This window comes from Bactrocera tryoni, chromosome 3 (genome assembly GCF_016617805.1).
Source record: "Bactrocera tryoni isolate S06 chromosome 3, CSIRO_BtryS06_freeze2, whole genome shotgun sequence".
In the NCBI taxonomy this organism is placed as follows: Eukaryota; Metazoa; Arthropoda; class Insecta; order Diptera; family Tephritidae; genus Bactrocera; species Bactrocera tryoni.
In genome coordinates this window covers 29,904,027-29,917,531 of record NC_052501.1, presented here as the reverse complement: position 1 = coordinate 29,917,531, position 13,505 = coordinate 29,904,027, and the positions used below count along the sequence as shown (strand labels likewise).

Genomic DNA, 13,505 nt, shown 5'->3' with positions numbered 1-13,505 from the left:
ATAATGCGAAAGAAAACCCAAAACATGTTTGAAATTTCGAGCTTTCATTTCAAAACCACTTACTGCATTTTTACCCCAAAATATCAACATACAGCAGCTTACACAATGTGTTTTTCCCATAAAACCAAATAATAAACAGAAACAATATGAATTAAAATAAATTTAATTGAAATTATGGCTTAAACTATATATGTATGTATATTAGAAATCTATTACAATTGCGCAAAATATTTTATGAAAAAAATAGAAAATTTTTGTTTTTTTATAATTTCATTAATATGTATAAATGAAATTTCTATGCATGTGTATGTGTGTGTGTGTTTGTTGGTTTTTAATTAAAAATATTGTGATTGACTTGCATGCAATTACGTATTTGGATTTTTATACTTTACTTAGTAATTTAATTTAATCATTACGTTTTACAAAATTTATTGTAGTTTTTCTTTTTTTCACTTTTCGCATTTGTTTTTGTTTGTTTTCTTTGTAGTTTTTATAAAACTTAAATTAAAATATTAAAACTTAACATTTGCTTGCAACACACTGTCATACTAATATTCATATGTATATGTATGTTTATCATTTAACTGTCACACTGTTTTTATCTATTTATATGTTTGTATATTTGTAACAACAAGTTTTATATGCAATGTGCCAAAAGCCAGTTTTTTATCTATACTTTATCTTATATCTTTCTTGTAATGTAAGTAAAACACTAACAGTGGGGCTTAAAACTAGTGGTTTTTAGTTTGTTTAAAATTTAACAATTTGTTGCTGTTGGTTTTTCTGTTTTAAATTTAATTTATTTTTATTTAATTGTTGGGATTCTTCCTTTTATATGTATGCTTTGACCACCAGTTTTGGGCAGGCAGTTCAATTATTGGTGGCATTACCATGCGCGCGCAAAAGTATGCAACACTTAAGTTAAGTTGATTTTAAAAAATTTGGGTAAAAAACTATTTTGCGCTAATAAATTATAATTTTTATAAAAAAATATAAAATATAAAAAAAAACAAATATATATATTTTTGTTAAAAAAAATATTTTTCAAAAGCATAACTTCAATATAAAAAGTGCGTCAGCGAGTCTTTTTTGATACAAATTTTTTCGAGCAATTATGTATTACAAATTTTTTTTGGAATAAAAATTATTATTTATTTAATTTTTCTTTTTTGAAAAACCAGATTTATTTAATTTTTCTTTATTTAATTTTTCTTTTTTGAAAAACCAGTAATAATTTTCAATTAAAAATGTAATTCAAGTTTAGATATAATATTTTTAATGATAAATTTTAATTTTAAAATTAATTCTAATTTTCTTAAAAAAGCATTAAATTAAAAAAAATAAAATTAAATTTTAATATTTTAAATTAAAAATTACAAAAATTAAAAATTTTGAGCTAATAAATTAATTTTTAATAAATTAAAATTTAGAAAAGTGAAATTTAATTAAATTAATTTGTATTTATCAAAAACTAGTTTGCTTTAAATTAAAAACATTTTCTTTTGTATTAAAAATTAAGTTTTTATATTAAATTTAGTTTTCAAATTAATATTTTTTTAAACAAAATTAAAATAATGTTTTTTAATTAAAAAAACATTTTTTTAACCTAAAATTTTTAATTTTTGTAACGAAAGTCCTTAATTAAGAAGAAGAATGAAAGTTAGTTCAATGATAAATTTAATTGAATAATTAATTTAATTATTTTCATTAATTAAATTTTTTATTTATATTTTTTTAAAGCCACTAGGTAATAAATCTTAATTTTCAAAAAAAAAAACAATTTTGAGTTAAACAGTTATAAAAAAAATGGTGTTGATATTATTTTTGTATATTCAGAAATCTATTTGGAACAAGTTTTAATAGAAAAACAAATTAAAATTTAAAAAATAATTTATTTCTTAAAATTCAAACAATTTTTTTTTTAATTTAAACAAAAAAATCTTCAAAACATTTTTTTCAAATTAAGAAATTTAAAATATTTTTTTTTTAATAAGAATTTTTATACTACTTTAAATTCCACATTTTAACGGTTGGAAATCTGAATTTTCAAATTTTAACCTAAACAGTTATTCAAAAACATGTTAATAATTTTTTATAAATCAAGAATTGAACATATTTTATTAGAAAAACAAATAATAAATTTTGTGATTTTAGAAAAATTTATTTCTTAAAATTAAACAAAAAAATTTAAATAAAGTTTTATGAAATATTATTGAAATTTTTTTTTAATTACAAAAGTTTTTTTTTTGTAAAAAAAAACAAGAAATTTACTTATTAAAAAAATATAAAAACGTTTCAATAATTTACCTCTATTTTATTTATATAAATTAAAAAAAAAAAAATCAAAAAAGTTTGTTGAAACATATTTTTTTAATTGAGAAATTTGAAATATTATTGGAAAAGATTTGTTACAAAAATAAAAAATTTACTAGTTGAATCGAAATACATATCTCAATAATAAAGTATGTTCAAAAATTTTAGGACTCGAAGATAGACTACACATATTTCAATTCCCTGCTATAAAAGAAGTCCTTGAAAAATATTTTTAAATTAAAAAAATTATTTGGAATAATTTTTATGTCAAGTTATAAAATTATTATTAAATTTTATTTTTTCTAATTAGTTTAAAAACTGTTACTCTAAAAAAAGTTCTCGAAAAAGTATTTTTTAATATAAGAAATTTTAAATCTTCTTTTTAACCAGTTTTGTTAAAAATATAACAAATTTGCTAATTAACAAAATTTTTATATGCCAAAAATATTTACCTACAAAAATTTGGACAACTTCGTAAAAATAAAGCTGGTAAGAAATTAGAAAATATTAAGTGCTGCATACTTTTCGGCTGCAACGCTGCTAATCTGGGAATTCCTACATATTTCAGGTGTTCGAAAATATGTGCGCTGGCATGCATGCTATACATTTGCTAGTTGCTTGCAATGCACTATACTAAAGTGTTGCATACTTTTAGGCTGATAAACAGCTATTCTGTAAGTTCTGTTATAATTTAAATGACTTTTACTTGCGCAAACAAACTCTGACTTTTTCTTCAACTAAATATATTTATATACTCGTTTATATGTTTGTATGTAGATTAGGTGTAAGCAGCTGTTAACTTGCTTAGCCAGTTATTATTGTTATGTAGTGACTTAATGCAATTGTTTTTAGACTAAAATAACTTAACTAACATTTTCAAACATTTATATGTATAATTAATTATGCTAAACTAAGTAAAATTAGTTTTAATTTAAATTAAGTTTATTCCACTGCACCCATTTTGTTTTTCTTTTGCTTTTAAAAATTTTCATTTAATTTATTTGTTGTTGTTATTGTTGTTTGTTTTGTTTTTTAAACTCATTTTAGGAGCAACATTGACTTACATTTACGATATGACACTTTAATGAATTCCTAATCCACTAGTTTCCCGCTGCCGCACACGACTGCGCTCGCCCAACGACCCCTCGCGCTTCTAAACAGCCTGTGGGCACACATACATACATGAACTTAAACTTAAACTGGGAGTGTGATGTGTTTTGTTTCTATTTTGCTTTGCTTCATATTTTTCATACTTTTTTTGTTTTTTTTTTTTAATGAGAATTGTTGCTGTTGTTGTTTTTGCTGTGATGTTTTTGTTAATTTCAACGGTAAGCTTGTTGTTGTTGTACATGTGTTGCTTACGGAATAGTAAGTGCATGCAATTGCAGCGCAGAAGAAGAACTCTTTGCAGCCAGCGCGCAGTTCTTCCACTCTCCGCTCCCGTTCGCGGGCTCCGCTCCAGCAGCTCAGCAGTGCTGGCTCACTCATTTCGAGATGATTGCATTGCCCGCACTGTGTGCGTGACTCATGCCGCTTATGCTCAGGTTTGTATGCGGAAGCGCGTGATGTTGCAAGTGGCTTGTTGATGCCGCGCCGGCGCTCATTGCCGCACCGGCAGTCACCTGACTATAAGTATGCTGCGTTGGCTGTGTGGCATGAGCGCCGCCAGCGCTGCTGGCACCATAGAGGCTGCAATTAACGGCATTCAAGTAGTTTTCTTGTTGTTGCTGCTGCTGTTGCTGTTGTTGTAGTTGTTGCTGCTGCTGCAAAAGTGCACGTTGTTGCTGTTGTTGTTGCAAGTAACTGGCATATTTGCCGTGACGTGTCGCTGGATGTGGACTGACAGCGCCACCAACACCATTGTTGTTATTGTTGTACGCGTTGCGCATTCCGCTGCAGGTGGGCTTCTGCAGCGCTGGACTGTTGCTGTTGCTGTGATTGCTATTGCTGTTGGCGCTGCTGTTGCTCGTGTTGCGCAGGTAGGGTGAGTTGGCGGCTGGTGGCAGCATTTGTTGCACGCCGCCGGCTCCGCCGCCAACAGCGCAATGGTTGCTCGTGCCGTTGTGTTGTGACTGGTGTTGTTGTTGTTGCTGTTGCTGCTGATAATTTCTCAAGATGTTTGTTGTTGCGGCGCTATTGCTGCTACTATTGTTGTTGCTGTTGCTGTTGTTGTTGTTATTGTTATGGTTGTTATTGTGGTTGCTGCTGCTGCTGCTGCTGTGCGCTGCCACTTCTCGGGCCGGCTATTGCGGCCAACCGCCGGAGATGCGCGGCCGCTTGTGCGCCTGATTCGGTCCGTCGTAGTCATTCAGCTGCTGCTGTTGTTGTTGCTGTTGCGCCTGTTGATGCTGCTGTTGCGCCTGCTGATTGGCCGTCAACCGCAAGTCGGGCGATGGCACATTGGTGGGCGTAACCGAACCTGTATTGAAAATTATAAAGTCTGTTATTGCATTAGTTTGGGCTGTACAATGAGATGAAGTGTGTGGCGCGGCAAGGCGGGCTGTTTGCTAGGTGAGGTGAGGTGAGCTGAGCTGAGTGATATATGAGTTGCACTACTTTGCTATTTCTTTTTCTATATGCATGTATGCGCGCGCATGCGTTGCAAAGCCTTCGCGGCTTAGACTTTGTTGTTGGCTGCTTTCGTTAGCCGACAGTTGGTTCTCCAGCTGGCTGGTTAGTTGTTAGTGTTTCATGCTGTTTGCTGGCTATGCGGCGCACTCAACTGCAATGCGCATGCGCGGCTGTTCACTGCTGCTTTTTTGCCTTTGCATGCTTTTCATTGTCATTCCAAGAACACTTTTAATTTATGTTTACATATAAATGCATTATGTTTGTGTATGTTAGTCTGCGTTTTCATGCAATGAATTGTTATTGTTGTTTAATGTTTGCTTTTAGAAATTTAACACTAACACCAAGGAAGCGAAAAGAAAACGTATACCCGAAAAACTTAGGATAGTTTGCGGTAAAATTATGCAGATAAATATAAGACAAATAGATGTATGTATGTATATTAAAGCAGTGACCCAAACAGGTAAAGTGTGTTGCAATAAATTGGATTAGTTTTCTGAGTTGAATTATAGAAAAAATTACAAAAAAAAAAAATTAAAACACATTTAATAAATTTGATTTTACTTGGAGAGTGAAATTTGATGATAAAAATATAAATTGTTAAATTTTATTTTCGAAAAAATTCGAATTAATTTCAAATAATACGAGAACAAGAAAAAACGTTAAATCCTCTACCACAACCACAAAAGATATCAAACAAGAACTTAATTTTTATCGTGCCGTTTGCATGGCCGCTATATAATATAGTAACGATCGGCGCGATTTTTTTCGGAAATTTACAATAATCTATGCTGAATTTCATGAAAATATCTCGTCAAATAAAATTGTTTTCCATATAAGGTCTTCAGTTCGATCGTTCAGTTTGTATGGCAGCTATATGCTATAATGATCCGATCTGATCAATTTCTTCGCAGATTGTAACATTGCCTTAGGCTGTAAGCTGTGCAAAATTCCTTGAAGATATCTTCTCAAATGAAAAAGTTTTCCATACAAGTACTTGATTTCGACCTTCCAGTTTGTATGGCAGCTATAATGCTAATAGTGAACCGATCTAACCAATTCCAACAAATCAGTAGCGTCATGGGGAGAAAAGGGCGTGTGGAAAATTTCACAGCGACAGACGGACGGAGATGGCTAAACCGACACATTTATGGATATTTTTATATTTTACAGTCTCCGAAGACTTTCCTTCTGGGTATTACAAACTTCGTTAATATACCCTGTCCAAAGTAAAATATGAGCAGAATTCACTCTCAACTTGTTTCTCGCATTTCGAAAGTGTTTTGAAGATTTTTTTTTGTGCGCTGGGAGAGAGCTTTTGGTTCACTGCTAAAATTTAGCGTATACGTTTTATTTCCGAATATAAAGAGTACTTTCAAAGTTAATTTCGAAAGCAGAATAGAGCTTTTTCGGAGCCTTTTAAGCTTTATTAGAAACTATTTTGTTTTATGATTTTATAATATGTATAGAAAATGCTTTTTAAGTTAAAGGTGAAAGAGCTTTGAGCTTTGAAAAATAGTTTTTTTTTATAAATTTTGAAATTTTTTTCTTGGACTTTGAAAAACTTTTTCTGACTATTATTTTTTTCGTCAAGCTTTGTTAAAATGCGAAATTCCAAAGAATTCGATGATGTCCGTATTATTGTTGTTGTTTATTCTTTCACAGAGCTTTAAATGCAGTAGCAAGAAAAGCCAGATGTGGTAGAGTAAGTCTACTGTACTTTATGGGTTATGAAATCGCTGGAAATATTTTTCAATTCCTAACCTTTTAAATTTTTAAAAATTAAATTTTGACGTAATATATTTTGAAATACAACTTTTTTGACATAAGTATATATGAAATATTGGACTGAGGACATATGTATGCATGTACATATGTATTCTCATATACATAGCATAAAACAAAGACAAAGGATTAATATTTCAAAATCAAATATTTTGAAATGGATTTTTTTTTTAAATACTTTTTTGAATTATACTTTAAATACTTAAATACATTTTTTTGTACAATTTTCCAATAATTCCTGTTTCTGGGAATTTTTCAAAATTAAATATTTTGAATTTTTTTTAAATCATTTTTTAAACGTACAATTGTAAATACTGAAATACATACATATTTGTCGAAAGTTTCAATAATCACGATTTTTCAAAACTTTTCGAAATGAGATTTTGAAGTCAACGATTATTTAAATACATATGTAGATCGTTAAGAAGTACAAAATAAAATATTTTTGTTTTCGAAATTTTTTAATCTTTGAGATATATGTACATTGAACTCTGTAGCAACTTTTTGATCCCTTTTTACATTGATAAAGTTTTTTTCAAGTTGAAGGTTTCGGAATTTTGAATTTTTGAAAGTAGTAGAATTTTTTGAGAATTGAAATTTTTGAAAATAAAAATTTTTGAAAGTATTAAAATGTGTATAGAATTGAAAATACATGTCATGTCGTGAGTCAAACATCAAAATAATAGTAGTAATACAACCTAACGGTAAAACAGAAATTTTACTTAAAGAAATTGAAAATAATATTAGCTATTAATATTTTTTTTTTTAAATAATTTAGTGAAACTAGTATAGTTAATTATATATATAATATATGTAAGCAGACATGCGGTAAGATTAATAATTATAGACACTAATAAGAATTGGTTTTTGTTCATGCATGTGTATGTAAGTATGTATATATGTATGTATGTATGTACATATGTAATAGACAGTGAAAGACACCTCTATGAAACGCTTAAAAATTTACTGATTTTAGTTGCTCAATTCAGGAAATTAGACATAGTTACATTAGCAATTATGGCATTCTAAGACACACAAGAAACTAATCATATATACAGTATATATGTGTGTGTATGTGTATAATACAGGTTTGCTTGAATAACTATATAAGTGGGTACCAATTGAATTATTTACAAATGTACGACCAGTGAGTGAACCAGACAATGCGAAAAGGTGCTACCAGACTTGAGGAAAGTGTAAGAGAAACATAAACAATAAACTAACTAAACATATGAACAAAACACCTGACAGATAGTGAGCCACAAGTGTGCAGTGGCAAATAAAGAGTAGAACAAGAGTGAGGGTAATTATTTTTGTTTTTGGTTTTTCGATATTGTTCGATGATGCCTTTATTAAAAATGGTGCACAAAGTATATGAATTGTGTGAGAAATATGTACGAATATGCAGGTGTGAATGTAAATATGCATGTAAGGAGATATGTAAGTATGTAATTGATGATTTGTATGAGTATATTCGCTGTATTATACAGTTACTATTTTGTTGGCCTTATTACCGGCAAAATTCCATACTCTAGAATTCGCACCCAGCTGCGAGCGGTATTGATATCCTTCATATTTATCTAGCACTGCGATTGATTATTAATATTTATAATATATTAATACGAGTTTTGTTTTTTTGGTAATATTTTGTACAACCGCATAATGTAAAGAGAAAGAGAAAAATATAACAAATGAAATAGTAACAAAAAATTGCAATAAATTTTAGTTAAAGGGGGTAGGGGGTGTATACTTAATGGAGTGTGTAAGGTATGTGGATATGGAAGTTTTTTAGGCGCTAACACACTTTGACGTAGTTGATGCTTGTATTTGCTTTGAGTGCGACAGTGCGTATGAGTAACTTTTATATTCATACCAAGCGCTGGCTGCGATTTCATTGTTGTTTTTGTTGTTATCGAGTAAGCATATTAGGACGAGTTAAAGTATTGACTGCAATATACTATTATATATGCATATACATGTCTGTATTTATTACTCATACGCATTGTTGACCCACAGATAACTATGCACAGGCTACACTGCAGCAAACACTTAAACTACATTTCTAAATTTAACTAAAATTTCTGCATATTACATACTTCCTCAACTAACTTCTACACCTAACAAATTTTTTTCTTCAAGAACTCGTTCGCTTTCAAGGACAGTCCTAACAAATTTGGTTCGTTTATTAAGCAAAATAAATAGTAATCATGTTTTAGTGTTTGCATTACGTATAATTACTCATTATTACATTGGATAAAAATTCGAGAAACGTTAATACGCATTTAATATAGTAAAATTCTATGAAAAAGTCAACAATTTTTAGCTAAAAACTGGCATGCTGCTGCAAATGCAATGCGCTTGCGCGGTTATTTTTTGTTGTTTTGTTTTAATTGGTAATATTTAGTTAAAACTATATCGCTATTGCTATGCAAACATATGTATGCAGGAGCACAAGAGCATTTAAGTAAGTAAACCAACAAATGAAATATGACGCAATAACAAAAACAATTGCTATTTATTTCATAAAAGAAAATATTTTAAATGGTAAAAATTACAAAAAAGGTTTAAAAAATCAACTAAGGAAATTTAAAAAAAAAAATAACTAATGAAAATTTTAATTAAAAAAAAATTATTATTTATTTAGCTATTATTTAAAAAAAAAATTGATAACAAAAAAAATTAATTAAAAAAAAATTAATTAATAAAAATTTAAGAAAATAAACTAAAAAAACTTACAAAAAATACACTTAAAAATTTAAAATTCAAAAAGAATTATTTAAATTTAATAAAGATATTAAAAAAATAATCAATAGAAATTTATAGAAATTAAAATAAAAATAATAAAAAAAGCTCTTCCGATCTAAAACAATTAATGAAGAAATTTAATAAAAATTTAAGAAAGAAATTTTAATTAATACAATTTTTAATTACTAAAAATTACAATAATATAAAACAAAAAAAATTGAATTAAAAAATTAAGTTGAAAAATTAATAAAATTTTTAAACAATATATACTAAAAAAACTTACAAAAAAAATAAAAAAATGAAAATTTAAAAAAGAGAGTTTTTAATTATTAAAAAACTTAAAAAATAAAATTGTAGTCAATAAATATTAAGTTAAGTTAAGAAATATTTCTACAATTTAAGAAAAATTTAAAACAATAAATAACAAAAAAAAAACTAAATAAAAAATGTAAAGAAGAATTTGTAATTAGTGCAATATTTAATTAATAACAATTACAAAATATTAAAAATAAAATTTAAAAAGAGAGTTTTTAATTATTAATAAAACTTAAAAATCTAAAATTTAATTAATAAATATTAAGTTAAGTTAAGAAATATTTCTACAATTTAAGAAAAATTTAAAACAATAAAAAATAAAAAAAAACTATATAAAAAATGTAAAAAAGAGTTTGTAATTAGTACAAATTTTTAATTAATAACAATTACAAAATATTAAAAAAAAATTAAAAATAAAAAAGAAATAAAATTAATAAAATATTAAAAAAAAATTTCAATGAAAATCAAGTAAAATTAAAAAAATTTAATTAACAAAAAAAAATTAATAAATAAATAAACAGAATTTAAATAATTTAACAAAAATTTAAAACCATAAAAAATTATTAAAAAAAAACAAAAATAAAGTAAAAATTTAAAGACAGATTTTTTAGTTAATAAAAATTACAAAAAAAAATTAAAAAAATAATTTAAATAAAAAAATGAATTTTGAAACAAATACATTGTTTAAAATATAAAAACTAAGCTAAAAAAAAAACTTAAACATGCAAAAAAATATTTTTTTTTAATTAAAAAAGTAAATAAAAAGAATTTTAGTCAATAAAAATTAAAAAAAAATAGAAATGAAAGTTTAAGTAACAAAAAGTAATTAATAAAAAAATGTTTAAAAAATTTAAACAAATTAAGAAACTTTTCAAACAAATTTAAAAAAAATAATATAATTAAAAATCTAGTAATTAAAATTTTTGTTATTTAAGAAGAAAAATACGTCAACTAGCATCACTTAGTAGTAAATAGAAGAGCACTTAGCGCGCATTGAAACTTGCCAAATATTTGTGCGCAAATAAAATGAAATTCAAAATATTAAAAAAATTTGCTTGCGCTTACCTCCTTGCGTTGGCGTTAAATGTCCCGTGGAGGAGGGCCTTGAGCCGCCCATCACCAGATGTTGTTGCGGATGACTTAGTACACTCAGATTGGCAGCCTGCTCGGACGCCGAATTGACGCCGCCGCTGCCGCCCGCTATCACCGCCGTCGCATTCATATTGGCAAGCGCGAGTGCATTGGCGGTGGAGACGCTGTTGGATGAACTGCCGCCACCGCCACCACCGCTGCCGCTGCTGCCCGCCGAACCGTTGCTGTTCTGCTGATGGTGGCAACCGGAGAGATCGCGTGGCGGTGATTGTGGCTCGGATTTGACTTTGATCGAGACGGGCGAGGTGGCAGGCGGTGGTGTGCTATTCGGTACGGCCAAATGGGGTAGTCTGCAATCGAGAAAAAAGTCGTGAAGTTAGAAAAATATGCATATATTGGCGTATTTATAAGCATTTTCATTTCTTATAAAAGTTTAAAAGTCTGAGCTAAATCCAATACTTTCATTTTTTGTTTTTTACTTTCAGAAGTATGAGTATGCGAAGGCAGCGGAAAAAATCGCAATTTTTGAAAAAAAAAAATAAAATAAAAACGGTGGACGCTAGGTCCCCAAATTTAATATTTGTTGAGGTGTGGACCTCTTCTTTGTGGTCGAATTTCATGTAAACGAACCCACAAATAGTTGATCAATATCTTTGGAAGATTTAATGTGGCAAGTAACTATCCACGGTACTTCCAGAGCTGCGATTTTATCAATTTCGAAAATATCCGTAACCTCCAGGTCTACGACTACAGACCAACTGTCAACGAGACCTTACATTCTCCAATATATTTGAAATGATTAATGCTTTCCAGCATTTGTTGAATGTGTATCTTTCCAAGGGGGGATAGCATAAAGCCTTAAATCCATAGGACCATTTTTTGTGGTCTTTGTTTTACGTCACTATGCTAGGTACCGTTTTACATAGTTTTACATATGAGTATTACCTAATCCATAGATAAGTCCTTAGCAGTGCTCTTAACATGAGTTCGCAGTCTAACGATCTACATGGCTCCGAACCATCATTAAAAACAAAGTCAAGGTTTCTGTCAACATTCGCCACACTCATTATTTTCCAGGTAAGTTTAGGGGAAAGGCACTGCTGTCAGCTTAATAATTAACGGAATGTTCCGTAAAGACTGGCAAGTAGCTTAAATTGTTCAGAACTTCTTCTATCATCAATAATGCAATAGAACCTGAGTACTTTCCAATGGCTTGTATGCAAAAATATTTGCCAAAAACGATTCATATGGTTGATTGATTAAACTGAAAGAGTTCTCCGTCCGTCCTCCACAATTTTTCTGCAATTGTTGTTAATCAAAAATCCATCGATCCAAATGGGATTAGATCGCCTAAAAACCGTCTTTAGACGGATAAAATCCGGCTCAATTCCGGTAACGTAGAACCGGAAGTCATGAGAATTGTGCCTGCTTCTCGAGTCACTTACTGTATAGTAATGTGAAATGCACCATCCTACAATTCTTCTTTTAAAAGGCAGACTTGGGACCGATCTCTTGATATCGCACCCTGCAGTTTCGTGTATAACTTGCCAAAATTCAGTAGTTCCGCCAGTTAGCAGTATCTTATCATGGTATAGCTTCTGTATGAATCAAACTCAAACCACAGCAGGCCGATCCAGTGTTTATCTTTAGGTTCACTGAATCCTTAAGATTGAACAAAGAATATTGTGGAACTCACTTTCGATGTTCTGAAAGACACCCGGAAATTCTATAACCACAGTAATGTATATCAATTTCTTAAAATTCAATTCAACATTGAGTATTTTAGAAATCTTAGTAGACTATTAGCTAAAATATATTACTCGACAATATTTCCCGGTTCCCACGACATTCGGGTCTAAATAAACGAAACGCACCAGACATTTTAACTTGTCAAGGACCGTCAACTCGGACCTATTCCACAAAATTATTGCAGGAATGTTTTTCGCCGCTATGACAACAACAAGAACCAGACATTTTAACCTATCAAGAACCGTTAACTCGACGTCAGTCCTCGATATTACTTCATGAATGTGTGTTTGCCGCTACAACAACAGCAAACAAATTTGCGCTTCTTTCGCACATAATCTTAAAAAAAAAAGTTTCAAATGTCTCAATTTACTCACCCCGTATGCTGTACGAGTCCCTGATGTGTGGTCCATGGCTGTAAACTCATAACATCGGAGGAACTCATAGAGAAATCTTGCGGCCCAAATGTGTAGCCCGACATATTGGGTATGGGCGTTTGCAGCGTCACCACGGGCGTATTGAGTGATGCCTGGTTGTGTCGCTGCTGTTCGGTGGCAATCAAAAAAAAAAAAAGAAAAGTTATATTTAAAATAGAAGACACCTACATTTACAACTACTCACATCGCCGTAGCTAATCTCATCTGCAGCTGACATATTTTGAGCAAGTGGTGTTGGTAAGACGAGGCGTAGATTGGAAGCGCGTCCATTTTGGCCGCCCGGTGACTGTTGCTTGTGTGACAGGTGATGAGCTATAAATTTGAGGTTGAGAGAATAATTTTAGAATTTCACACGTCAAGGACATAAGTAACACAAAATGTAGTTGTAAGCACAACGGAGTGGTTAGTTGGTGAATTTTCAGGTGCGGTGTAGGTGGGTATACAATTTAAACGATTAATTAGGCAACATACTATGCTGAGGGGAGGTGAAAAAGTGTGCCTAGA

The 13,505-nt window shown here is 29.9% G+C and overlaps 1 protein-coding gene across 10 annotated transcripts in view; it reads right to left on the bottom strand.

Moving 5' to 3' along the window:
* Window positions 1–4,536: 4,536 nt before the first annotated feature.
* The window catches only part of LOC120771814 (myocyte-specific enhancer factor 2), a 147,887-nt gene continuing 138,918 nt past the window's right edge, over window positions 4,537–13,505 (bottom strand). For 4 of the 10 annotated variants that reach the window (XM_040100022.1, XM_040100031.1, XM_040100026.1 and 1 more), the window contains 5 exons: window positions 13,186–13,313; window positions 12,942–13,108; window positions 10,792–11,168; window positions 8,181–8,252; window positions 4,537–4,753 (listed from right to left, as the gene is read on the bottom strand). In XM_040100022.1, coding sequence (XP_039955956.1) covers window positions 4,557–4,753; window positions 8,181–8,252; window positions 10,792–11,168; window positions 12,942–13,108; window positions 13,186–13,313 — 941 coding nt within the window. In that variant the 3' untranslated portion in view covers window positions 4,537–4,556. The remainder of the gene's footprint in view (window positions 4,754–8,180; window positions 8,253–10,791; window positions 11,169–12,941; window positions 13,109–13,185; window positions 13,314–13,505) is intronic. The other 6 variants (XM_040100028.1, XM_040100029.1, XM_040100024.1 and 3 more) reach the window with 5 other exon arrangements.